This window comes from Canis lupus, chromosome 15 (genome assembly GCF_048164855.1).
Source record: "Canis lupus baileyi chromosome 15, mCanLup2.hap1, whole genome shotgun sequence".
In the NCBI taxonomy this organism is placed as follows: domain Eukaryota; kingdom Metazoa; phylum Chordata; class Mammalia; order Carnivora; family Canidae; genus Canis; species Canis lupus.
The window spans coordinates 35,674,854-35,702,401 of NC_132852.1; the positions used below are offsets into that span (position 1 = coordinate 35,674,854).

At 36.7% G+C, this 27,548-nt stretch overlaps 1 protein-coding gene and 1 long non-coding RNA gene across 2 annotated transcripts in view; one reads left to right on the forward strand and one right to left on the reverse strand.

The window, feature by feature from the left end:
- Nucleotides 1-14,170, reverse strand: part of LOC140604879 (uncharacterized) — a 36,783-nt gene extending 22,613 nt beyond the window's left edge. Inside the window, exons 1-2 of the long non-coding RNA XR_012007697.1 lie at nucleotides 14,048-14,170; nucleotides 4,441-4,469 (exon numbers count right to left, since the gene is read on the reverse strand). This is a non-coding gene — a long non-coding RNA (uncharacterized lncRNA). The remainder of the gene's footprint in view (nucleotides 1-4,440; nucleotides 4,470-14,047) is intronic.
- Nucleotides 1-27,548, forward strand: part of LOC140604878 (disintegrin and metalloproteinase domain-containing protein 5-like) — a 134,771-nt gene that overhangs the window by 63,668 nt on the left and 43,555 nt on the right. Inside the window, exon 14 of the mRNA XM_072776546.1 lies at nucleotides 5,525-5,720. Within this exon, the coding sequence (XP_072632647.1) occupies nucleotides 5,525-5,720 (196 nt within the window). The remainder of the gene's footprint in view (nucleotides 1-5,524; nucleotides 5,721-27,548) is intronic.

Below are 27,548 nucleotides of genomic sequence, written 5' to 3' on the forward strand. Positions count from 1 at the left end.
AACATCATTGTGATTAGAAAAGAAATCTTGGCATAATTTCAGTCTTCTTAAATTTGTTAGGGCTTTTTCTTTTGGCCTAACCTATGATCTACCCTGGAGAATGTTCCTTGTGCACTTGAGGGAAATTTGTATTCTGCTGCTGTTGGATGGAACATTCTGCATTTTTTTGTTGGGTCCATTAGGTCTATAGTGTTGTTCAAGCCCACTAATCCAGTACAGATTTTACTTTTTGGATGATCTAGCCAATACCGAAAGTAGAGTGATGAAGTTGCCTACTCTTTTTAGTTCTGTCAATATTTGTATATTTAGGTGTTCTGATGCTGGGTGCATGTATATTTGCAGTTGTTATATCCTCTTAATGAACTGACTTATTTATCATTATATAATAAGTTTCTATGTCTCTTGTGACCGTTTTTGACTTGAAGTCTATTTTATACTGACATAAATTTAGCCCTCCCTGCTCTGTATGGTTGCTATTTGCATGGATTATGTTTTCTATCCCTTCACTTTCAGTTTATGTGTGTCCTAAAGGTTTAACTGGATCTTTAGGTAGCATATAGTTTGATCTTGTTTTAATTAATCTGCTTACTATGTATCTTTTTATTATGATTTATTTACTTTAAATTTAAGGGAGGATTTGCTATTGCCATATTATTGTATTCTGGTAGTTTTTTTTTTTTTTTAAGATTTTATTTATTTATTCATGAGAGACAGAGAGAGAGAGGCAGAGACACAGGCAGAAGGAGAAGCAGGCTCCACGCAGGGAGCCGGACATGGGACTAGATCCAGGGTCTCCAGGATCACGCCCTGGGCTGAAGGTGGCGCTAAACTGCTGAGCCACCAGGGCTGCCCTTTTGTAGTTCTTTAATCCTATTTTTCCTTTTTTTAGTGTCTTACTTTGTGATTTGATTATTTTTATGTGGTAGTATGCTTTGATTAATTTCTCTTTATATTTTGTATATTCACTATAGATATTTATGTGTGTATCTGTAGGTGATTACCACAAGCCTCACACAAGACATAATTTATAATTATAACATTCTATTTTAAGGTGATGACAACTAATTTTGATCTCATACAAAAACTCTTCCCCTCATTTTACGCTATTGATTTCATATATTATATCCTTTTATAGTTTGTATCCATGAACAAATTATTATAGCTATAATTATTTTTAATACTTCTGTCTTTTAATTTTTATACTAGAGTTAAAATTTTATGCACCAACTATTAAAGTAGTGGGAGTATTCTGAATTTAACTGTAACTTACTTTTACCAGTGATTTTAATACTTTTATATGTTTTCATATTGCTAATTAGAATTTTTTCATTTCTACTTGAAGACCTCTCTTTAGTAGTTTTTGTAAGACACATGAACTCCCTTAGATTTGTTTATCTGGAAAAGTCATCTCTTTTTCATTACTGAAGGATAGCTTTGTTGGATATAGTATTCTTTTCTATTTTTAAAGATTTATTTCAAATTTATTTGAGAGAGAGAGAGAGAGAGAGAGAGTGTGGTGGGGGAGGGTCAGCAGGAAAGGGAGAAAGAGAGAATCTCTAGGAGACTCCTCAATGAGCTCAGAGCCTGACACAGGTATTGATGTCATGATCTTGAGATCATGACCTGAGCTGAAATCAAGAGTTGGACGCTTAACTGATAGAGCCATGCATGCATCCCTGGATATACTATTCTTGGTTAGTATTTTTTTTCCAGCACATTGAAAATATTATCCCATTTTCTCCTGCTCTGCAAGGTTTCTGTTGAGTAATCTACTTATAGTCTTATATGGCTTCCCTTGTATGTGATGAGTTGCTTTTCTCTTACACTTTCAAAATTCTGTGTGACTGAGTTTTGACAATTGATTTGTAATGTGTCTTTTGAAGACCTCCTTATGTTCAGTATATTTAGAATTCTTTTGGATTTATGTACATTTTCCTCTCTAGATTTGGGAAATTGTCATTATTTCTTTACATAAACTTTCTGCCCTTTCTCTTTTACTGCCTCCTTCTAGGACTCCTATAGCACATATGCTGTTTCTTTTTATGTGTTCTATAAATACCAGTTAGGGTTTAATCTTTTTCTTTTTTTGTTCTTATGACTGGAAAATTTTAAATGATTGCTCTTGAGTTCACTATTCTGTTTGATCAACTGTGCCCTAGAAGCTTTTTAATAAAATGTTTTAGTTCACTCGTATTCTTCAGATCCAGGATTTCTGTTTGGTTCTTTTTTAAAAAATAATTTTTCTTTGTGAAACTTCTCATTTTTTTTCATGTATCGTTTCCCTGATTTTATTTGTCTTTCTGTGCTTTCTTATCTGAGCTTAAGGTGATTATTTTAAATTTTTTGTTAGATTTGTTTGTTTCCATTTCTTTATTTGTCTTCCACAAGAGCTTTGTTTCATTCCTTTGGTGGCATCATGTTTCCTTGATTCTTTACATTTCTGGAAGCCTTGCATTGCTGCCTTCACATTTGAAAAGTAGCCATCTCTTTCAGTGTTTAGTAATTGGCCTTGAGAGAGAAAGAAGCCAATCACCAGTCAGCTCAGCTAGAGTTTTGGGGGGTCTCTCAGACCTTTTTTAGGAGTGTGCTTGTTCCACTCTTCTCCTAGGGTTGTTCCACACCTCCTAGGAAGTGAGAGATCAGGATTGTACACCGTCTTTCAATCCCAGAAAGCCAGTCTGGCTATGGAGAGCCTCTCATAAATTTTCCCTAGGTCAGTGCCCTAAAGTGTTCAAAGTTGTGCAATTCAGCAGAGTCAAGCCAGGGACTGATATCCATGTGTTGGCTGCAGGATTGCGCCCATTTATTGGAGGCTCATGTGTGCCATCTGCTGGAGAATTTGGAGTTCCGGCCACATGGTGTGAGCATGGAGTGCTGGGGGTATTGGTTGGCTAGTTGTGGGTGTCCTCAGATGAAGCATCCTGTTGGTTTATGGATGAGACTCTTGCTGCATCAAAAGCCATTTAATTGGATATGTGGCTGGTTCACACACTGATTGTTGTGAACTCCCATCTCTTTCCCCTATTCCTAGGTGTTCCCAGACTATTTAAGTATGCCAAGTACCTCAATGTTCTGAGTGGAGTGAGACAAAAGTAGTCTCATGGGCAGTGTTTTGTAGTGCTTGGAAAACCATGTTCTCATTACTTTAATTTTTCTGTCAGAGAAATCACCAGCCAGGACAGTCTCTCTTAGCATTGAACTGTGCCACCTTTTGGGAGGGGTGATATGGGTAAAGTGAAAATGTTCTTCTTACCATCTTCCAATACATCTACTCTCAGACTTTTTGCTTCACCTGGGACTCGAACCTTTCAGTCAGATTATCTCATTCATGGTAGTTGTTTAAAATAGGCATTTCTATGTATATGCAGCCAGGAATCTCCTATTCTGATGTTTGCTGATGTACACTCCTCTTTTTTTTTCATTAGTAGGCACGATTTAGTCATAATTATTCATATTAAGTATAACTTTAAAAAAATTAACTAACCTATTGAACACAAGCAATATAGCAGATTACCAAATTCTCCATCATTGTTGCACCAAAAAGTAATAACTTAGACCAGATTCATATATCAACAGAGATGTGTGAATATCTGCTGTTAAAACTGGAGAAGTAGTTGTGATTCTCATTAGTCCTTGGGCCTAATGGCATATAGCTCAAACTATGAGTTTTCTTATATACACAGTACTCTCTTTATGATGCAGTCAAGACTGGTGTGGCGGTCAGAGGCAATAAATTAACCATCCACTCCTCATTTAGTTGAGTAAAGGGACATAGTCCTGACAATGAATTGCACATTACATGTACAGACTGACAGTCTTGACTAGAGTAAAAATATATTGAAAAGAAAATTAAAAAAACATAAAAAGATTTTAGGCGAAAACATTCTTAATATTTAGGAGGAAAAGGGAGTCATCCATTTTTAGGGCCATTTTGGAATTAAGGAGCAAAGAAAAGAAACATGAATACCTTTTTATATGAGCCAGGAGGATGATAAAACTTGGTTCCAAGAGCGTTTGAGGAAAGAGATTTTAGGAACTGGGTATTTATACATATTGAAAAAGAAGTTTGGTGAAAGAATTCAATCTGGAAAGGTTACACATTCTATGATTCCAAATACATTCTGGAAAAGGACTGTAAAAACTGGTTGCCAGGAACCGAAGGGGAGATGCATAGGCAGAGCATGAAGGATTTTTAGGGCAGTAAAAATATTCAGTATGATACCATAACAAAAGATACATGTCATTATACATATGTTTAAGCCCATAAAATGTATAACAATGAGAAAGAATTTTCATGTAAACTATGGACTTTGACTGATTATGATCAGTGTTATGTAAGTTCATTGATTATAACAAATGTACCACGCCAGGCAGAAATGTTGATAAGAGGAGGCTTTGTATGTGTGGGGCAGGAGTTATATGGGAAATCTCTGTACTTACCCCTCATATTTTCTGTGACCTTCAAACTGCTATAAAAAATCAAAACAATAGAAGAAATTAGAATAAATGTAATATTGCCATTTATATATATTTATAAAATGAAGCATATTTCAAAGAAACTGGTATTAATATTTTTTCTATTATGCTTATATGTATTTTCCTTTAGAAATAATTTTGATCATTTATTTTTATTTGAATGCTAACTACATAAGCTTGGGTGACTCAGGCATTGTTTTGTCTTCCCACACATCACTTGAAGAATTTGTGTCAGAATTGCTATATATAGCAAATATTTGTGACAACATGGAAAAAAGTATATAGAAAACCTATTTTGGGGAATGATAAATGTTATAGAAGCTAGGCCTCTAGGATCTTTGAAAGCTAGAACAACTTTGACATAGTTTGCATGGGATACTGATGATAGCCATGAAGAATTGGGGCTTAGGTTGAAGAAATGGTTTGTAGTGATATTTGGAAGTTTGTGGCAAAGACACATACAGAAAGGGAATACTGTTAAGGTATCAGCTAAAGAGTAAGTACTGAAGAGATCAGAGGTATATAATTAGGGAAGGTTTTTTTTTATAGTTGTTTGTAATATGATATGTGAAGTAAATCTTTTCCTGTGTGTCCTTAAAATCTACAAACTTTTTTCTAAATGCTTGTGACCCATATGTATTTTTTTGTAAATGGTTGCTGATTTCTGCTTGAAGGGACAGCATATGGAGAAACCAAAGGCTGCCATGTAAGCATAGCCATAATGGATCTAAAGTAATTTTTAAGTAGTTTTTATATTAATTACTTATTAATTTTTATATTAATTGCTTTTGTCTTTTTTATAATTATGGCAGTCTACTTATCTTTGAATTTCCCAATTCTCTCACAAGTGTTACCGGCTCCTTTTTCCACAGTAAATTTAATTATTTAAATTTCCACGCAATGCTTAAGTAGTTAACAAGATCATTTGTTTTCTCCTTGCTCTTAGCAACTTAGAAAAAAAGATAAATGAAAAATTAAAGCCTGAAGGAAAAGGAAACTGAGTATCACTGATGCATAATCTTTTCTTATGTTCCTCTTTCCCTGCTAGCTAAGACCAGGTGGTATACCATGCAGGAAATCTTTGGATGAATGTGATTTCACTGAATACTGCAATGGGGTTTCCTCACACTGTGTGCCTGACACTTATGCACGCAACGGACAAAGTTGTGAATCCGGTGATGCCTTTTGTTATGAGGGACAATGTCGGACAGCTAGCAAACAGTGTAAACAATTGATTGGTGGAGGTAATGATCAAAACTTTCTTCTTTGTTCCTAAATTCTGATTATTCTAAGCTTCATTATTCACTTGTATAGGACAAAAATGTAAATATAATTTGTTAATGAGTGAAATCTTGCCTAGTGTGTCTTAGTGTTAAAGGAAATAAAATTTTCTTGATTCTGAAAAGCAAAAAACTCCTTAATTTACATGGAATTCTTGTTTGCAAAGGAAGAAAACTCAAGGGGAAATGCAGCTTCTCAGAATATTATATAGAATTGATGGTGGTGGTGTTTAATTTAGGCTTAAATGAAACATGGGGTTTGACTAGAACAAAGCAGGACTAATAACTAATTGGGTGGATTTCAAGTGTTGGTGTGTGCTCAAACGGGCTTGCTCCTGAGTGAGTGTTTCAGTTTATGACCTGTCTAGTTTAGTTTAATAGCTTCCTATAAATGTATAGATCATTAGCTTCATTGAAATATACAATTTCCTGAATATATATAGTTCATATTCTTTGAGAGAGTAAAGTGTTTTATCTCAGTCCTCCATTTAGGCCTTCCTTAGACAGGTCATAGGTATTGTGTACCTATGTAAGTATTATGTAGATCTATATGAATGACAGGAATTTAAGGAGGAGATGAGGTTTTGGTGATAATTATAATTTTGTTCTGCTTTTCTATCAGAATCATAGTTATGCTGTCTGGCAAGACAATGGTGACATTAGACTAGTACATAAAACATAATTGAGATATAAACAAATGGCCAGTAAAATAAGTAGAAACAGATCCATGATTCAATGTTTCCCTAAGTAAAATTAGGAAATTAAATTTCAGTGCTAGTCAGATAAACTTAGATCCACATAGTGGGATGTCAACTAGGTATACCTCAAGTTATTTATCTTGTTTACTGTTTCTTTAGTAATTTGAGTGATTTAAAGCTCTCTGTGAGAGCTTCAGGTGTTTAAGTGCAATAGTCTTCTCCCAAAGTATTAAAAATTTCTTGGAGGCAAGTATAACATTTGAAGCATCTTGATTTTGAAGTAATATCTCTTCAGTCCTATTGACTATTTATGTTAATGCATCTAGGATATGATAAGTCAGGGCCTGATTAACAGTTAACTTTTGTATTTATTTTTGAAAAAACAATCACATTTTGTGAGCATTTTTAGGGGGAAAAGGAAATTGATAATTTTGGAGTTGAAAAATTTTTCTCAACCATAACTGTATTTCAATCCAAATTAACTAAAATTCTTTAACTAGGTCATCTGTGATCTGTCATGGACACTGGTTAACAAGAATGGTCTTGAGTTCTGAAGAAGGCATTAGCTTTCCAAGATAAGAATAACATATGATTTATAGGCAACAGCCAATAAAAATCTTCTTTCACATAGCTCACACAAATCAGTATGTGCCTCTAAATTATTAGTTTCTGGCCAAAATATGCTTATGGGGTAAAATGTATGTCCTTTTCTAAGTTCCTTAGCACATTTTCTTTTTGTACAAGTCTAGGTCCTACGGCATACTCTTCAGTGTTATTTATGCACATGCAGAAACTTAATATTTAGGTATAATATAAAATGATGTTAAAGTTTTAGCATCATTTAGTTTGTGGTGATGTTTATCTTCTAAAAGGGAGAAAATCTTATTAGTTGGAAAGTCACATACATTATTAGGGGTATTTGTCACGAAATTAGGTTGTGTAACACCTGAAGGAATGTGGGTGCAAACCCAACAGTCACATCAGGGTTTCTCAATGTCAACATTATCGATATTTTGGGCCAGATAATTCTTTGTTGTGAGAGGTAGGAATGAGGGAGATTGTCCTGTAGTACATTTAGCAGGATTCATTACCTTTGCTTTCTAGACCCAATGCCTACAGACATTTTTGGTTTTTACAACTGGGAAAGGACTCTTACTGGCTTCTAGAAGGTAAAAGTCAGGGATGCTTACTAAATATCCTACAATACCCAGAACAGTTCCTACAACTGTGTTACCTGGCCCCAAATAAGAGGCCATATTATTAATTGCTTTCTGGCTGTCTTGTTTCATTGGGAGAAAAACATTTATGAGTCATGTATCTGATAAGAAATTAGGGGATCCCTGGGTGGTGCAGCGGTTTGGCGCCTGCCTTTGGCCCAGGGCGCGATCCTGGAGACCCGGGATCGAATCCCACATCGGGCTCCCTGCATGGAGCCCGCTTCTCTCTCTGCCTGTGTCTCTGCCTCTCTCTCTCTCTCTCTCTGTGACTATCATGAATAAATAAATAAAATCTTTAAAAAAAAAAAGAAATTAATATCCAGAATATATAGAAAACTCCTAAAACTCAACAATAAAAAGCAAACAGCTCAATTAAAAAATGGGCAAAGAACTTGAATAGAATTTTCTCCAAATAAGATAAGAAGCTCAATACTTCTAATCATTAGGGAAATATAAATCCAAACCATAAGGTTTTGATATCATTTCACACTCATTAGGATGGCTACAAAAACAATAACAGCAGCAGCAGCAGCAGCAGCAACAACAACACAAAGACTCCAACAAGGATGGGGGAGTATGTAGAAAAATCAGAACCCTTGTACACTGTTGGTGGGGATATAAAATGGTACAAGCTGCCATGAAAAGTAGATGATTGTTCCTTCAAAATTAGAAATAGAATTACTATATGACCCAGCATTCCCATGTATGAGAATATAACCAAAAGAATTGAAAGCAGTGTCTGGAAGAGGTATTTGTACACCCACGTTCATAGCAGCATTATTGACAATAGCTAAAATTTGGAAGCAACCCAGGTACCCATCAATGGATGTATGGAAAAAGAAAAATGTATATACAAACAATGGAATTTTATTCAGTATTAAAAAGGATAGAAATTTTGTAATATTTTACAGCATGGATGGATCTTGAGGACAATTATGCTAACTGAAATAATTAGCCAGTCACAAAAAGACAAGTACTCTATGATTCTACTGATATGAGGTACCTCACATAGTCAAAATCATAGATATAGAAAGTAGAATGGTGGGGCACCTGGGTGGCTCGGCAGTTGAGCATCTGCCTTTGGCTCAGGTCATGATCCCAGGATCCTGGGATTGAGTCCCGCCTCAGGCTTCCCTACCAGAAGCCTGCTTCTCCCTCTGCCTGTGTCTATGCCTCTCTCTGTGTCTCTCATGAATAAATAACTAAAATCTTTAAAAGAAAAAAAGAAAAGAAAGTAGAATGGTGTTTGCCAAGGACTTGGGAGGAGTAGGAATGGAGAGTATAGAGTTTCAGTTTTATAAGATGAAAATTATGAATGGATGGTAGTGATGGCTACACAATGTGAATGCATTTAATACCATTAAATAATACACTAAAATGGTTAAGATGGTAAATGTTATTTATATATATATTTCAACACAATAAAAAATTTGTGGAAAGAAAAAACCAATTCATTTTATATGTAGACATTATCTGTTTAATATTATTTAAAATAATTCAAATAAAAAGGTTTTTAAAAAAGATTTATTTATTTGAGGCAGACAGGGAGAGAGAGCATGAGCAGGGGGAAGGGCAGAAGGAGAGGGACAAGAAGACTCCCTGCTGAGCAAGGGGCCTGATATGGGGCTGGATCCCAGGACTCTGTATCATGATTTGAGTGGAAGTCAGAAACTTAACCTACTGAGCCAACCAGGCACCCCAGCTAAAATGTTTTTAAAGCTTTGTTGCATTATTTCCTTACTCTGAAGCCCATTAAGTAATTAGTGTTTTGCTCTTTTAACATCATGCTTTGTGTGTTTACATCTAAATCTTTAATTTCTTAAAGCTTGGGAACTATTTTCCTCCATCTTCTGTTCTTCCTTGAGTGTCAAAATAGATGTGGTATATAATAAATCTATGTGGATTTTTAATTTCAAAAGAGGCACAAAAAGAGAGATGTCTTATGCCAGCATAATGCAGGCATTACTATCTTTAGCATTTTTTCTAAGGCAGGGCTAGTGGTCATGAACTCATTTAGCTTTTGTTTGTCTGGAGAGATTTTGTCTCCATTTGATTTTTGAAGGACGTTTTTGTCTGATATAATTTTCTTTGTTGGAAGCTCTTTCTTTCAGTGCTTTGAGTATCATCTCACTGCCTTATGGACTGTAAAGTTTCTGTTGAAAAATTTCCTCATAGTCTTATGGAGGTTCCTCTGTATGTGTGAACTCACTTTTTTTCCTACTCTCAAATTCTCTCTTTGTCTTTGAATTGTGACAATTTTATTATAATGTGCCTTGTTATGGATTTCTTTGAGTTCACCTTATTTGTGGTTCATTGATCTTTCTCCATCTGGATATCCATTTCCTTCTTCCAATGTGGGAAGTTTTTAGCCATTATTTCTTTGAATATGCTTCCTGATCTTTTCCTTCTCAATTCTTTTTCTGGAACTCTCATAATGCATATATTAGTCCCATTGGTGGGACTTCTATAAGTCCCTTAGTCACTATTTCTCATTCTTTTATCTTGTTTGCTGTTCTTAATAATTTCCAGTGACTTCTTTTTGAGTTCAGTGGTCATTCCTTTTGCTTGACCTAGTCTGTTATTGAACTTCTCTAGTACATTTTTCAGTTGCTAGTGTAGTGTATTGTCAGCTTCATGATTTCAGTGTGGTACTTGGGGATCTAGATGAATGGATCAAGTCTTTGCCTCCCAAGGGGGAAGCTAAGATCTGGGATTATTTATCCATTCATTTGGTGGTTAATAGAGGGAGTACCATTCATTGGTAACTACTAGCTCAAGCTGCTACTCCTGTTGTCCCTGGCATCTAGACAGTTCAGACCAAACAGAGCTCCCACAACTGGAAGACAGATTCCAGATCTTTGGGCAGCTCCCTTGAAAATGTATGCATGTTCGACCTCCAAGCAGATCCTTCTCTGCTGGGTGAAACAGAGAGCTAGATGGTCTCTTCCTGCTTGTAAGGTACTGCATTGTAGTAAGGTCTCTGACAACAGGGTGTCTTGAATCTCCCTACTGGCTTTGGCAAGTCTGGTTTTGCATTTGCCCAGAGTAAAAGAGCCTTTCATTTAATTTAGGGTTCATCACAAAGAAAATTAATCCATGAGTTGAAGCTGAATTGGTGAATTTGTGAATGGAAGGGAGAGTCCAGGGCTTCCTACACTGGCATGTTGCTGGTGTCTTTTTTCCTCTGGAATATCTTTTCCCTCTAACATGATCAGGGTATAATTGACATATAATGTTGTGTAAGTTTAAGGCATGCAACATGTTGATCTGATACATTTATATATTGCAAAATGATTATCACATAGCATTGCTTAACACCTCCATCCTGTCATATAATTACCATTTGTTTTTGTGGTGAGAATTTTGAAGGTTTACTCTCTCGGCACCTTTCAAGTATGTAATACAGTATTTATAAGCTATAATCAACATGTAGTACATTTGATCTCTAGAATTATTAATATTATAACTCGAAGTTTATACCCTGGACTAATATTTACCTCTTTCCACTACCCAAAGCCCCTGATAACCACCAAAATGCTCCCTGTTTCTCTGTTTGGCTTTTTTAGATTCCACATATAAGTGGTAACATATAGGATTTATTTTTCTCTGGTCTATTTAATTTAGCATAATACCATTAAGGTTTATCCAGATTGTCTCAAATGGCAGGAATTCCTGCTTTTCATGGTTGAATAATATAGATATATCACATTTTCTTTTACATTCATTCCTTCATTCCTATACAGGTTGTATATATATGTTGGCTATTGTGAATAAGGCTGCAATGCACACAGGAGTGCACATACCTTTTTTGATATCCTGATTTCAAGTCCTTTGGATAGATACCCAGAAGTGGATCATATGATAGTTCTATTTTTAAGATTTTTTTAATTTTTATTTTTTTTCTGTTTTTAAGATTTTGAGGAACTTTCATACTGTTTTCAATAGTGACTGTTCCAATTTACGTTCCCATCAACAGTACACAAGTATTCCTTTTTTCCTGAATCCTTGACAACATTTGTTATTATTGCCTTTTCTGTAATAGCAAACATAACAAGGGTAAGGTGATATCTCATCGTGGTTTTGATTGGCAATTTCTTGATGATTAGAGATGTTGATCACCTTTCCATATACCTGTTGATTATTTGTGTGTCTTCTTTGCAAAATGTCTATTCAGGTCCTTTGCCAATTTTCTAATACATTTATTTGATTTTTTTCCTACTGAGTTGTATGAGTTCTTTATATGTTTTGGATAATAGTGCCTTATCAGATATATGATTTGCAAATATTTCCTTTCCTTTTTTAGGTTATCTTTTCACTTTATTGTTTCTTTTGCTATGAAGCAGCTTTGTAAAAGGTTTGATGTAGTTTAACATATATATTTTTGCTTTTGTTGCTTATGCTTTTGGTTTCATATCCAGGAAATCCCTGCCAAGGCCAATGTTAAGGAGTTCTTTCCTTGCATTTCCTTCTGGGAGTTTTATTGTTTTAGGTCTTATGTTTCAGTCTCCAATCTATTTTGAGTTCATTTTTATGAGTGGTGTAAAGTAGATGTTTAAATTCATTTTTCTCCATGTGGTTATACAGTTTTCTCAGCACTGTTTATTGAAGAAACTTTTTCTCCATTGAGCTTCTTGGTACTCTTGTCATATATTAGTGGACTATATCTGTATGGTTTATTTCTGGGCTCTTGATTCTGTTCCATTGGTCTCTCCATTTGTATGCCAATACTATACTGTTTTTTTTTTTTTTAGCATTGCAGCTTTGTAGTATAGTTTGAAATCTAGGAAATATATTGCTTCTAGTTTTTTACTTTCTTGGGATTACTTTGGCTATTTGGGCTCTTTAGCATTCCATAAGTTTTTCTACATTATGATTCCACTTTTGTTTAGGACTTTTCTTGATTTTTTCTTTGGATTACTTCTTTGAACCATTGGTTATTCAGGAGTATATTGTTTAATCTGCACATATTTTAAAAATTTTCCAGTTTTACTTTCTGTTATTGATTTCTGGTTTTCTACCATTGTGGTTAGAAAAGACTGTCAGTCTTCTCAAATTTTCTAAGGTTTGTTTTGTGACCTAACATGTGCTCTGTATTAGATAATGTGCCATGTGCATCTGAGAAGAATATGAATTCTAATGTGGTTGAATAGAATATTCTGGCTATGTCTGTTAGTTCCCTTTGGTCTCATGTATGATTCAAGTTCAACATTTCCTTGTTGATTTTCTGTCTGGATAATCTATCAATCGTTGATAGTGATGGTATAGATTTCCCCTACTATTACTGTATTGTCATCTATTTCTCCCTTCAGAGCTATTAGTATTTTCTTAATATATTTAGGTGCTCTGTTGTGGGGTGCATATATATTTGATTGTTATATCTCTTTAATGAATTGACCTCCTTATAATTACATCACTATCTTTGTATCTTGTTACTGTTTTATGACTTAAAGTCTATTAATAGATATAGCTATCCTGGCTCTCGTTTGATTACCCCTTTCATGAAATATATTTTGTTACCCTTCATTTTGAGCCTCTATATGACTTTAAAGCTCAAGTGAGTCTCTTGTAAGCAGTGTAGTTGGGTCCTGTATTTTTGTCTGTTGAGCCACTCTATGCTTTTGATTTGAGAATTCAATACATTAATGTTTAGAGAATTATTGATATATTCCAGTGATGTGTGGGGCCTGGAGTATTTACACATGGAAGCATTATGAAAGTACTTCATCTTTCTCCTCTTTCTGTCTATAGATATTTAGATATTAAATATTTAATATCTAGATTTTTAAAAGATTAAAATATGTTTTAAAAGATTTTACTTATTTTAGAGAGATAGAGTGGGGGTACAGGGAGAGGGAGAGAGAGAGAGAGAGAGAGAGAGAACATCTCAAGCAGATTCCCTGCTGAATGCAGAGCCTGCCATGGGGCTCAATCCCAGAACCCTGAGATCATGATCTGAGCCAAAATCGAGTTGATGCTCAACTGGCTGAGTCACCCAGGTGCCCCATAGATGCTTCCTTTTAATTGTACTTGTCTTACTTCAACTGTTGCAACCCCCTATGTGAATATATTTAGGAGTAGCTGCTTTTAATACTCTTGAATACTGGGCTTAGTGTCACTAAGTATCACCAAGTAACAGAACACTGGGTCTTCTCACCCATAAATAGATACACAAATACCTGCCTACCTTCATTACAGTCCTGCGTGGGAATAAAATGTGGTGGGAAACACTAGGTTATAAAATTCAAAGGATTAATAACTAAGGCAAACAGTTACATAAAAATCGACAAAATAAACACTTTTCCCCTAGATATTCTTACAGCCACCTAAACAAACAAAGAAACAAACAAAACAAAACAAAACAAACCCAGTTACTCACTTTTTCTTGGCCCTACCAGGTGAAAAAATGCATTTTCTTGATGCCTCTACCTTATCAGAATCTCTGCAAAAAACATTTCCATAGCAGGTCATTGCAGTTCTGGCCAGCATTGGCATTGTCTATCTTAGAACGTGCTCCCATTGGCTTCTGGAAACAATAGAGTCAAGGTCATGTTCCAGAACATCCCAAACTTAACTTCCAATCAATGTCTTTCGTGCTTATGGGTCTTGTGGTGTTATCAGTTTAAAGCCTACAAGATGGAGACAAGAGTAAGAAGGTTGTTGCCCAAGATGCCTAAATCTTTTGGGGCCACAGGAGAGTTAGGTTTTGGAATCATAGTGGACATAGTCTTGGGAAGAAAAGAAAACTCAGGTCAGCAGTGGGATGGTCAGAGCAGTGGGCTTTGATAGTCAAGAAAACAATGCAGAAATACTTGCCATCCTAAGCCCCAAAGTTGAGCTGAAAAAGGCCACCAAAAAGGATGTTGGATTGTTCATAGTGGTGGGAAATCCCAGGAGCAATTTTGGAGATGACCTGCATTTTGCCTCTTTCACTTTTCCTCCAGTGTATGGAAGCAGATAGAGCAGGTTACTGACCTAGCTCCCCAGGGCACTCAAAGGAACTGAGGGCTGATTGAAAAGCTGTTCCAATGGCAGTAAAGCAGTGTTACATGACAATGACCTATCTCTATCTAAAATATAATATTTTGTTTATTTATTTTTTTTAAATTTATTTTTTATTGGTGTTCAATTTACTAACATACAGAATAACCCCCAGTGCCCGTCACCCATTCACTCCCACCCCCCGCCCTCCTCCCCTTCTACCACCCCTAGTTCGTTTCCCAGAGTTAGCAGTCTTTACGTTCTGTCTCCCTTTCTGATATTTCCCACACATTTCTTCTCCCTTCCCTTCTATTCCCTTTCACTATTATTTATATTCCCCAAATGAATGAGAACATATAATGTTTGTCCTTCTCCGACTGACTTACTTCACTCAGCATAATACCCTCCAGTTCCATCCACGTTGAAGCAAATGGTGGGTATTTGTCATTTCTAATAGCTGAGTAATATTCCATTGTATACATAAACCACATCTTCTTTATCCATTCATCTTTCGTTGGACACCGAGGCTCCTTCCACAGTTTGGCTATCGTGGCCATTGCTGCTATAAACATCGGGGTGCAGGTGTCCCGGCGTTTCATTGCATTTGTATCTTTGGGGTAAATCCCCAACAGTGCAATTGCTGGGTCGAAGGGTAATATTTTGTTTATCATGGATTTTTCTTGCCATTAATTTTGATTTTCAAAACTATTATATTAGGAGATTATTTGATTATTGAAGTTTTGCTCCTCTACCCTCTTAAATTTTGTACCATCTTGATCCTGGCCCTTGGATAGAATTTGGGAGAATTAAGAAGTTTAGGTTAGATTTAATCAAATTAAATCAGATCAAATCAGTAATTTGGGACAAAGCAAAGGGAAGCTAATTACTTATTGAGTGAGTTCAAGAGTAGGCCTTTTCAAAAGACAATTGCTGATTATGGTGGATTCTGCTCACAAATCTATTTTAACTTGTTTTATAGCATCTTTTATATAAATGGATTGTGTCAAGACAGAAAACAAAGTTTATTGATCATGTCCTCCAGCAATGAAAATCTGTGAAATTGCTGAAGGGACCTCCTTTGCCAGTTCATAGTGGTGACAACAAAAGATCTCAGGTTTTTTTTAAAGATTTTATTTATTTATTCATGAAAGACACACAGAGCGAGAGACAGAGACATAGGCAGAGGGAGAAGCAGGCTCCCTGGGATCATGCCCTGAGCCCAAGACAGATGCTCAACCACTAAGCCATGCAGACATCCCAAGATCTCAGGTTTTATTACATGTGATTAACATGATCAACACAATGCACCTCTAAGTCACCAAGTCATAGTGAAAGGGTAGCTATTATTACATTCAATTTTTTTAAGCTTTTAAAATTAGGCATAACTAAACATATAAAAGAGGTGAAGTAGATGAACATTGGTGTCCTTCTTGATTTTAAAATTCAGTAGTTCTTTTTTTAATTGAAGTATAAGTGACACACAATGTCACATTAGTTCCAGGCATACAACATAGTGATCCAACAACTCTATACATTTTGCTATGCTTACCTCAAGTGTAGCTACCATCTCTCACCATACAATGCTATTACAATATCAGCTGTTTTTCCTATGCTGTACCTTTTATCCCCATGATTTATTCATTCCATAACTGGAAGCTTGTGTCTCCCATATTCTTCAAGCCATTTTCCCATCTCCCCCTCACAACATCAGCAACGATCGGTTTGTTCTTTGTATATATGTGTCTCTTCTGCCTTTTGTTTGTTCATATGTTTTGTTTCTTAGATTCCATATATAAGTGAAATCATACGTATTTGTCTGTCTCTGTCTGATTTATGTCACTTAGTATACTACCCTTTGGTCCATAAATGTTGTCACCAATGCCAAGATCTCATTATTTTTTATGGCTGAGTAATATTCCACTGTATATGTGTACCATACCTTCTTTAACCATTCATCTATTGATGGACACTTGGGTTCCTTCCATATTTTGGCTACTATAAATAATGCTGCAGTAAACATAGAGGTGCATATACCTTTTCAATTTTTTTTTTCTATTTGTTTTCTTTGAGTAAATACCCACTGGTGGAACTACTGGATCATATGACATTTCTATTTTTATTTTTTCAAGGAACCTCCATGCTGTTTTCCACAGGGGCTATACCAATTTACATTCCCACCAAAGGTGCATAAGGGTTCCTTTTTCTCTACATCCTTGCCAACACTTTATTGTCTTTTTTATTCTAGCCATTCTGAGGAGTGTAAAGTGATATCTCATTTTGCTTTTTATTTACCTTTTCCTGATGATTTTCTTTTCAGGTATCTGTTGGCCATCTGCATGTCTTCTTTGGAAAATGTCTATTTAGGTCCTCTGCTCACTTTTATTAATTGGATTTTTTTATGTTGAGTTATAGAAATTCTTTACAGAATTTTAATATTAACACCTTATTGGGTATATCATTTGCAAATACCTTCTCTTATTTAGTAGGTTCCTGTTTTGCTTTGGTGATGGTTTTCTTCATAATGCAAAAGCTTTTTATTTGGATGTGGTTCTAATAGTTTATTTTTGCTTTGTTTCCCTTGCCTAGAAGAGACATATCTAGAAAAATGTTGCTATGACCAATGTCAAAAAAATGACTGCTTGTGTTTTCTTATAGGACTGTTATGGATTTGTACTTTATACTTAGGTCTTTAAATGCGTTTTGAGATTATTTTTGTGCATAGTGTGAAAAGGTTTTTTATTTTTATTTTCTTTTTCATTTTCATTTTTATTCTCTTTCATGTAGCTGCCCAGTTTTTCCAATACTATTGAAGACACTGTCATTTCCCCAGTATATATTCTTGCCTCCTTTGTCTTAGAATAAATGACAACATAAGTGTCATTTCTGGTTTATTTCTGACCTCTCTATTATGTTCTATTGAGCTATTTTTGTTCCAGTACCATACTCTTTGGATTACTATAGTTTAGCTGCATATTTTGAAATCTGGGATTGTGATATATCCACTTTTCTTTTTCTTTCTCAACATTGCTTTGTCTATTTGAGGTCTTTCAGGGTTCCATAAAAATTTTAATATTATTTGTTATAGTGCTGTGAAAAAATCTGTTGTATTTTGATAGTGATTACATTGAATCTGTAGGTTGCTTTGGACAGTTTGAAGATTTTCCAATCCATGAGCATGGAATATATTTCCATTAATTTGTGTCATCTTCAACTTCTTTCATCAATGTTTTATAGTTTTCAGAGTATAGATCTTTCACTTTCTTGCTTAAGTTTATTCCTAGGTATTTTGTTATTTCTGGTGCAATTATAAATGGATGATTTTCTTAATTTTTCTTTCTGCTACTCTGTTATTAATATACACAAGTGCAACCAAATTTTGTGTATTAATTTTTCTATCATGCAACTTTTCTTAATTCATTTATTACTTCTAGTAGTTTTTTGGTAGAGCTTTTAGTGTTTTCTATATGCAGTATCCTGTCCTCTGCAAATAGTGAGAGTTTTACTTCTCCCTTACTAATTTAAATACTTTTTATTTCTTTTCTCTTTTTTTTGGCATTCTTTTTTTTTTCTGTATATTTTTTTATTGGAGTTCAATTTGCCAACATATTGCATAACACCCAATTCTTATCCCATCAAGTGCCCCCCTCAGTGCCGAACACCCAGTCACACCATCCCCCTGCCCATCTCCCTTTCCTACCCCTTGTTCATTTCCCAGAGTTAGGTGTCTCTCATGTTCTGTCACCCTCACTGATATTTCCCACTCATTTTCTCTCCTTTCCCCTTTATTCCCTTTCACTATTTTTATATTCCCCAAATGAATGAGACCATATAATGTTTGCCCTTCTCCGATTGACTTACTTCACTCAGCATAATACCCTCCAGTTCTATCCACGTTGAAGCAAATGGTGGGTATTTGTTATTTCTAATGGCTGAGTAATATTCCGTTGTATATATAGACCACATCTTCTTTATCAATTCAGCTTTTGAAGGACACCAAGGCTCCTTCCACAATTTGGCGATTGTGGACATTGTTGCTATAAACATCCGGGTGCAGGTGTCCTGCCATTTCACTACATCTGTATCTTTGGGGTAAAACCCCAGCAGTGCAATTGCTGGGTCATAGGGTAGTTCTATTTTTAACTCTTTGAGGAACCTCCACACAGTTTTCCAGAGTGGCTGTACCAGTTCACATTCCCACCAACAGTGCAAGAGGGTTCCCCTTTCTCCACATCCTCTCCAACATGTGTTGTTTCCTGTCTTGTTAATTTTCCCCATACTCACTGGTGTGAGGTGGTATCTCATTGTGGTTTTGATTATATTTCCCTAATGACAAGTGATGCTAGGCGTTTTCTCATGTGCTTGTTGGCCATGTCTATGTCTCCTTTGGTGAAATGTCTGCTCATGTCTTTTGCCCATTTCATGATTGGATTGTTTGTCTCTTTGCTGTTGAGTATAATAAGTTCTTTATAGATCTTGAATACTAGCCCTTTATCTGATATGTCATTTGCAAAAATCTTCTCCCATTATGTAGTTTGTCTTTTAATTTTGTTGACTGTTTCTTTTGCTGTGCAGAAGCTTTTTATCTTGATTAAGTCCCAATAGTATCTTGCAATATGTATCTTGCAAGAAGTTACTGTGGCCAAGTTCAAAAGGGTGTTCCTGAGTTCTCCTCTAAGATTTTTTTTTGTTTTGTTTTGTTTTGTTTTTTTTTTCCTCTAAGATTTTGATGGATTCTTGTTGGATTCTTGTCTCATTTAGATCTTTCATCCATTTTCAGTTTATCTTTGTGTATGGTGTAAGAGAATGGTCTAGTTTCATTCTTCTTCATATGGATGTCCAATTTTCCCAGCACCATTTATTGAAGAGACTGTCATTTTTCCAGTGGATCATCTTTCCTGCTTTGTCAAATATTAGTTGGCCATAGAGTTTAGGGCCCATTTCTGGGTTCTCTATTCTGTTCCATTGATCTATGTGTCTGTTTTTATGTCAGTACCATATGTCTTGATGATCGCAGCTTTGTAGTACAACTTGAAATCCGGCATTGTGATGCCCCCAGCTCTGGTTTCCTTTTTCAATATTCCCCTGGATATTCGGGGTCCTTTCTGATTCCACACAAATCTTAAGATAATTTGTTCCAACTCTCTAAGAAAGTCCATCGTAGTTTGATAGGGATTGCATTAAATGTGTAAATTGCCCTGAGTAGCATTGACATTTTCACAATATTAATTCTTCCAATCCAGGAGTATGGGATATTTTTCCATCTCTTTGTGTCTTCCTCAATTTCTTTCAGAAGCGTTCTGTAGTTTTTAGGGTATAGCCCCTTTACCATTTTGGTTAGGTTTATTTCTAGGTATCTTACACTTTGGGATGCAATTGTAAATGGGATTGACTCCTTAATTTCTCTTTCTTCAGTCTCATTGTTAGTGTACAGAAATGCCACTGATTTCTGGGCATTGGTTTTGTATCCTGCCACATTGCCAAATTGCTGTATGACTTCTAGCAATCCTGGGGTGGAGTATTTTGGGGTTTTTTTATGTACAGTATCAAATCATCTGTAAAGAGGGAGAGTTTGACTTCTTCTTTGCCCATTTGAATGCCTTTTATTTCTTTTTGTTGCCTGATTGCTGAGGCTAGGACTCCTAGTACTATGTTGGATAGCAATGGTGAGAGTGGACATGCCTGTCATGTTCCTGATCTTAGGGGAAAGGCTCCCAGTGTTTCCCCATTGACAATGAAATGGGCTGTGGGCTTTTTGTAGATGGCTTTTAAGATGCTGAGGAATGTTCCCTCTATCCCTACACTCTGAAGAGTTTTGATCAGGAATGGATGCTGTATTTTGTGAAATGCTTTCTCTGCATCTATTGAAGGATCATATGGTTCTTGTTTTTTCTCTTGTTGATATGATCTATCCTGTTGATTGCTTTACGAGTGTTGAATCAGCCTTGCATCCCAGGGATAAATCCCACTTGGTCAGGGTGAATAATCTTAATGTACTGTTGGATACTATTGGCTAGTATCTTCTTGAGAATTTCTGCATCTGTGTTCATCACGGATATTGGTGTCTAATTCTCCTTTTTGGTGGGGGTCTTTGGTTTTGGAATTAAGGTGATGCTGGCCTCATAAAACAAGTTTGGAAGTATTCCATCCCTTTCTATCTTTCAGAACAGCTTTAGTAGAATAGATATTGTTTCTTCTTTAAACATTGGATAGAATTCCCCTGGGAAGCCATCTGGCCCTGGACTTTTGTGTCTTGGGAGGTTTTTGGTAACTGCTTCAATATCCTCCCTGGTTATTGGCCTGTTCAGGTTTTCTATTTCTTCCTGTTCCAGTTTTGGTAGTTTGTGGTTTTCCAGATATGCGTCCATTTCTTCTAGATTGCCTAATTTACTGGCATATAGTTGCTCATAATATGTTTTTAAAATCATTTGTATTTCCTTAGTATTTGTTATGATTTCTCGTTTTTCATTCGTGATTTTATTAATTAGAGTCTTTTCTCTTTTGTTTTTAATAAGGTTGGCTAATGGTCTATCTAACTTATTCTTTTAAAGAACCAACTTCTGGTTCTGTTGATCTGTTCTACAGTTCTTCTGGTCTCTATTTCACTGAGTTCTGCTAGAATCTTTATTAACTCTCTTCTTCTGCTGGGTGTAGGTTTTATTTGCTATTCCTTCTCCAGTTCCTTTAGGTGCAGGGTTAGCTTGTGTATATGAGTTTTTTCCAATTTTTTGAGGGATGCTTGTATTGCGACATAGTTCCTTCTCAGGACTGCTTTTGCTGTATCCCAAAGATTTTGAACGGTTGTATCTTCATCCTCATTAGTTTCCATGAATCTTTTTAATTCTTCTCTAATTTCCTGGTGACCTTTTCATCTTTTAGCAGGATGATCTTTAACCTCTGCATGGTTGGTTTCTTCCAAATTTCTTCTTGTGATTTAGTTCTAGTTTCAAAGCATTATGGTCTGAAAATATGCAGGGGACAATCCCAATCTTTTGGTATTGGTTGAGACCTGATTTGTGAACCAGTATGTGGTCTATTCTGGAGACAGTTCCATGTGCATTTGAGAAGAATGTGTATTCAGTTGCATTTGGATGTAAAGTTCTGTAAATATCTGTGAAATCCATCTGGTCCAGTGTATCATTTAAAGCTCTAGTTTCTTTGGAGATGTTGTGCTTAGAAGACCTATCGATTGTAGAAAGCGCTACACTGAAGTCACCAAGTATAAGTGTATTATTATCTAAGTATGTTTTAACTTTGGTTATTAATTGATTGATATACTTGGCAGCTCCCACATTCGGGGCATATATATTGATGATTGTTAGGTCCTCTTGTTGGATAGATCCATTAAGTATGATATAGTGTCCCTCTTCATCTCTTACTACAGTCTTTGGGATAAACTTTAATTTATCTGATATGAGGATTACTACCCCAGCATTCTTTTGAGGACCATTTGGATGGTGGATTTTTCTCCAACCTTTTATTTTCAGGCTGTAGGTGTCCTTAGGTCTAAAATGAGTCTCTTCTAGACAGCGAAGAGATGGATCTCGCTTTTTTATCCAGTCTGAAACCCTGGATCTTTTGATGGGATCATTAAGCCCATTTATGTTCAGTTACTATTGAAAGATATGAATTTAGTGTCATCATAATACCTATTCAGTCCCTGTTTTTGTGAATTATTTCTTTGGGGGTCCTCTTTCTTTTACAGAGTCCCCATTAATATTTCTTGCAGAGCTGGTTTGGTGGTCACATATTCTTTCAGTTTCTGATCATCTTGGAAGCTCTTTCTCTCTCCTTCCATTCTGAATGAGAGCCTTGCTGGATAGAGTATTCTTGGCTGCGTGTTCTTCTCATTTAGGACCCTGAATATATCCTGCCAGCCCTTTCTGGCCTCCCAGGTCTCTGTGGAGAGGCTGCTGTTAACCTAAGATTTCTCCCCATAAATGTTAGGGATGTCTTGTCTCTTTTGCTGCTTTAAGGATTTCCTCTTTATCTTTGGAATTTGGAAGTTTCTCTATTAAATATGGAGGTGTTGAATGGTTTTTATTGATTTGGGGGGGAGCTCTCTATTTCCTGGATATGAATGCCTGTTTCCCTTCCCAGGTTAGGAAAGTTCTCAGCTATGATTTGTTCAAATATGCCTTCTGGTCCTCTGTCCCTCTCAGCGCCCTCTGAAACCCCAGTTAAACATAGATTTTTCCTTCTGAGGCTGTCATTCATTTCCCTTAATCTCTCCTCATGGTCTTTATTGTTTTTCTCTTTTTTCCTCAGCTTCCTTCCTTGCCATCAACTTGTCTTCTATGTTACGCTTTCGTACCTCATTAACCCTCATCATTAGGACCTCCATTTTGGTTTGCATCTCATTTAATTGATTTTTAATTTCAGCCTGATTAGATCTAAATTCTGCAATCATGAAATCTCTTGAATCCTTTATTCTTTTTTCCAAAAAAAGCTGACCACAGCTTGGGGGCGCCGGGCGGCAGGAGAGTCCTCGCTGTCCCGGGGAGAGCGCAGGATCCTGGGCGGTGTCCCCCATCGCCCTGGGATCCGGGGCCTGTGCTGCTGGAATCGCGCTCTGGGGCCGCGGCTCCCGAAGGCAGCAGGGCCCAGACCCTCCGCCCGGAGCCGCGGCCTGAGCTGCTCCCCAGGCCCCGCCGGGCGCGCTCCAGCCCTTGACCGCGCTTGGCCTGGGGTCTGTGGCGCCCTCTCCCCCTGGGCGCACCTCCTCTGTTAGTGACCCCGGCAACCTGGGGGCTCCACTGCCCCTCCTGCCGTCCTGCGCGAGCTCCCTGCTAAGCACCTTTCTGATCCGGAAGAATCTGGGGCGGAGTTTTAAAGTTCCTGCTTCTCCAAGACTAATTGCTGTGACTAGAATTTCTAGGAATCTGTTGAATAAAAGTGGTGAGAGTGGGACATTCCTGTTTTATTCCTGATCTTGAGGAAAATTACTCAGTTTTTCACCATTGGATATGATGTTAGCTGTGGGTTTTTCACATATGACATTAATTGTATTGGGGTATTTTCCCTCTAAATCCACTTTGCGGAGGGTTTTTATCAGGAATGGATGTTTTACTTTTTCAGATACCTTTTCTGCATCTAATGAGATGACCATATTTCTATTTCTTCTTAATTCAGTTTTGATAGATTTTATGTTTCTAGGAATTTATGTGTTTTTTTCTAGGTTGTCCTGTAATTTTTCATAGTAGTTTCTTATAATTTTTGTATTTCTGTGGTGCCAATTGTTACTTCTCATCTTTTAATTCTCCCTTTATGTATTTGAGCCCTCTTTTTTCTCAATGGGTCTGACTGAAGTTTTATCAATTTTTTTATCTTTTCAAAGAACCAACCAGCTCTTTATTTCATTGTTTTTTAAATTATTTTTTCATTTATTTCTACTCTTATCTTTCTTCCTTCCTTCCTCTAATCAACCTTGGAGTTTGTTCTTGCAAGTTGGAATGGACGCAAATGGAGGGGTCCCAGGGCTCTGTGCACAGAAGGCACCATGGCAAGATAGCTGAAGCTAAGGTTGGTGTAGGCCATGTTGTCCCTGGTTACTCCATGCAGATGGTATTCTTGCAGGATAGCTGGAGCAAGGCAAGGCATGGGCTGGGCATTACCTGGGCACTTTGTGCAGGAGTTGCTCTTATGCAGTGGCTGGAGCTGAAACAAATGTGAGCTGGGAGGCCCCAGAGCTTTCTGAGCTGCGGATGTTCTGGCAAGCTATCTATAGCCAAGGTGGCCTGGTATGTTCTCTGGGTGCTTTGCATCTGTGTCACATTGGCAAGAGGGCTGGAGCTGTAGTGAGCACTGACTGGAGGTGTCTTGGTGTGCATAGTGCTTGAGCCACCTTGGAAGGATTGCTGGTGATGGTGTGGACTAGGATCATGGGGGTCACTGAGGTGGTAAGCCAAATAAGGAACTGAGGGTCCTCTCCTGTCCATAATTAATTTTTATATTTACATTGAATTTGCCAACATATAGTATAACACCCAGTGCTCATCCCATCAAGGGCCCTCCTTAGTGCCATCACCCAGTCACCCCATCCCACCCCATCCCATTTGCCCCTTCTGCAACTCTTTCTGTTTCCCAAAATTAGGAATCTCTCATTATCTGTCTTCTTCTCAATTTTTTCTCCACTCAGTTTTCCTCCTTTCCTTTATAGTCCCTTTCACTGTTTCTTATATTCCCCATATGAGGGAAACCATATGATGATGGTCTTTCTTCAATTGACTTATTTCAGTTAGCATAGTACTCGCCAGTTCCATCCACATCAGAGCAAATGGTAGATATTCGTCCTTTCTGATAGTTGAGTAATATTCCATTGCATATATATACCACATCTTCTTTATCTATTCATCTGTTGAAGGACATCATGGCTCCTTCCATGGTTTGGCAATCGTGGACATTGCTGCTATAAAACATTGGAGTGCAGGTGTCCTATTGTTTCATGACATCTGTATCTTTGGGGTAAATATGCAGTAGTGCAATTGCTGGGTCATAGGGTAGCTCCATTTTTAACTTCTTGAGGAACCTCCATACTGTTTTCTAGAGTGGCTGTACCAGCTTGCATTCCCACCAACAGTGCAAGAGGGTTCCCCTTTCTCCACATCCTTGCCAACATTTGTTGTTTCCTGTCTTGTTAATTTTCACCATTCTCACTGGTGTGAGGTGGCATCTCATTGTGGTTTTGATTTGCATTTCCCTGGTGGCAAGTGATGTGGAGCATTTTTTCATGTGCCAATGGCCATGTGTAGGTCTTCTTTGGAGAAATGTCTGTTCATGTCTTCTGCCCATTTCATGACTAGATTGTCTGTTTCTTGGGTGTTGAGTTTGATACATTCTTTACAGATCTTGGATACTAGCCCTTTATCTGATATGTCATTTGTGAATATCTTCTCCCATTCTGTAGGCTGTCTTTTAGTTTTGTTGACTGGCTGTTTCCTTCGCTGTGCAGAGAAGCTCTTTATCTTGATGAAGTCCCAATAGTTCATTTTTGCTCTTGTTTCCCTTGCCTTCATAGATGTGTGTTGCAAGAAGTTGCTGTGGCCAAGTTCTTAAGAGGTTGTTGCCTGTGTTCTCCTCTAGGATTTTGACGGATTCTTGTCTCACATAATTTAGATCTTTCATCCATTTTGAGTTTATCTTTGTGTATGGTATAAGAGAATGGTACAGTTTCATTCTTCTCCATGTGGCTGTCCAATTTTCCTAATACCATTTATTGAAGAGATTGTCCTTTTTGCAGTGGATACTCTTACCTGCTTTGTCAAAGATGAGTTGGCCATAGAGTTGAGGGTTAATTTCTGAATTTTCTATTCTGTTCCATGACCTATGTGTCTGTTTTTGTGTAGGTACCATACTGTATTGATGATCAGAGTTTTGTAATACAGCTTGAAGTCAGGCATTGTGATGCCCCTAGCTTTGGTTTTCTATTTCAACATTCCTCTGGCTATTTGGGGTCTTTTCTGATTTCATACAAATCTTAAGATTATTTGTTCTAACTGTGAAGAAAGTCCATGGTATTTTGATAGGGATTGCATTGAATGTATAAATTGCTCTGGGTAGCATAGACATTTTCACAATATTCTTCCAATCCATGAGTATGGAATGTCTTTTCATCTCTTTATATATTCTTTGATTTCTTTCATAAATATTCTGTAGTTTTTAGGGTATAGATCCTTTAACTCTTTGGTTAGGTTTATTCCTAGATATCTTATGGTTTTGGGTGTGATTATAAATGGATTGATTCCTTAGTTTCTTCAGTCTCATTATTAGTGTATGGAAATGCTACTGATTTCTGTGGATTGATTTTGTAACCTGCCGCATTGCTGAATTGCTGTACAAGTTCTTGTAATTTTGGGGTGGAGTCTTTTGGGATTTCTATATATAGTATCATGTCATCTATGAATAGGGAGAGCTTGACTTCTTCTTTGCCATTTTGAATGCACTTTATTTTTGTTGTTGTTGTTGTTGTCTGATTGCTGAGGCCAGGACTTCTAGGACTATGTTGAGTAACAGTGGTGAGAGTGGACATCCCCATCATGGTCCTGAGCTTAGGGGAAAAGCCTTCAGTTTTTCCCCATTGAGAATGATGTTTGCTGTGGGCTTTTCAAATATGGCTTTTATGATATTGAGATATGTTCCCTCTATCTCTACACTTTGAAGAGTTTTAATCAGGAATGGATGCTGTATTTTGTCAGACGAGTTCTCTGCAACTATTGAGAGGGCCATATGACTCTTGTCTTTTCTTTTATTAATGTGATCTATCACATTGATTGTTTAATGAATGTTGAACCACCTTTCCATCCCAGCAATAAATTCCACTTGGTCATGGTGAATAATCCTCTCAATGTACTGTTGGATCCTATTGGCTAGTATCTTAGTGAGAATTTTTGCATACATGTTCATCAGGGATCTTCATATGTAATTCTCCTTTATGAATGGGTGTCTTATGGTGGGGTGTCTGGTTTTGGGATCAAGGTAATTCTGGCCTCATAGAATGAGTTTGGGAGTATTACCTCCATTTCTCTCTTTTCAAATAGCTTTAGTAGAATATGTATTATTTCTTCCTTAAATGTTTGGTAGAATTCTCCTGGGAAGCCATCTGGCCCTGGACTTTTGTGTCTTAGGGGGTTTTTGATGACTACTTCAATTTTCTTACCAGTTATTGATCTGTTCAGATTTTCTATTTCCATTTTGGTAACTTATAGGCTTCCCAGGAATGCATCCATTTCTTCCAACTGCCTAATTTGTTGGCATATAGTTGCCTATAATACATTTTTAAAATCATTTGTATTTCCTTGGTATTGATTGTGATCTTTCTTTTGTTTGTGATTTTATTAATTCTAGTCTTTTTTTCTTTTTAGTAAGGCTGGCTAGGGATTTATCTATCTTATTAATTCTTTCAA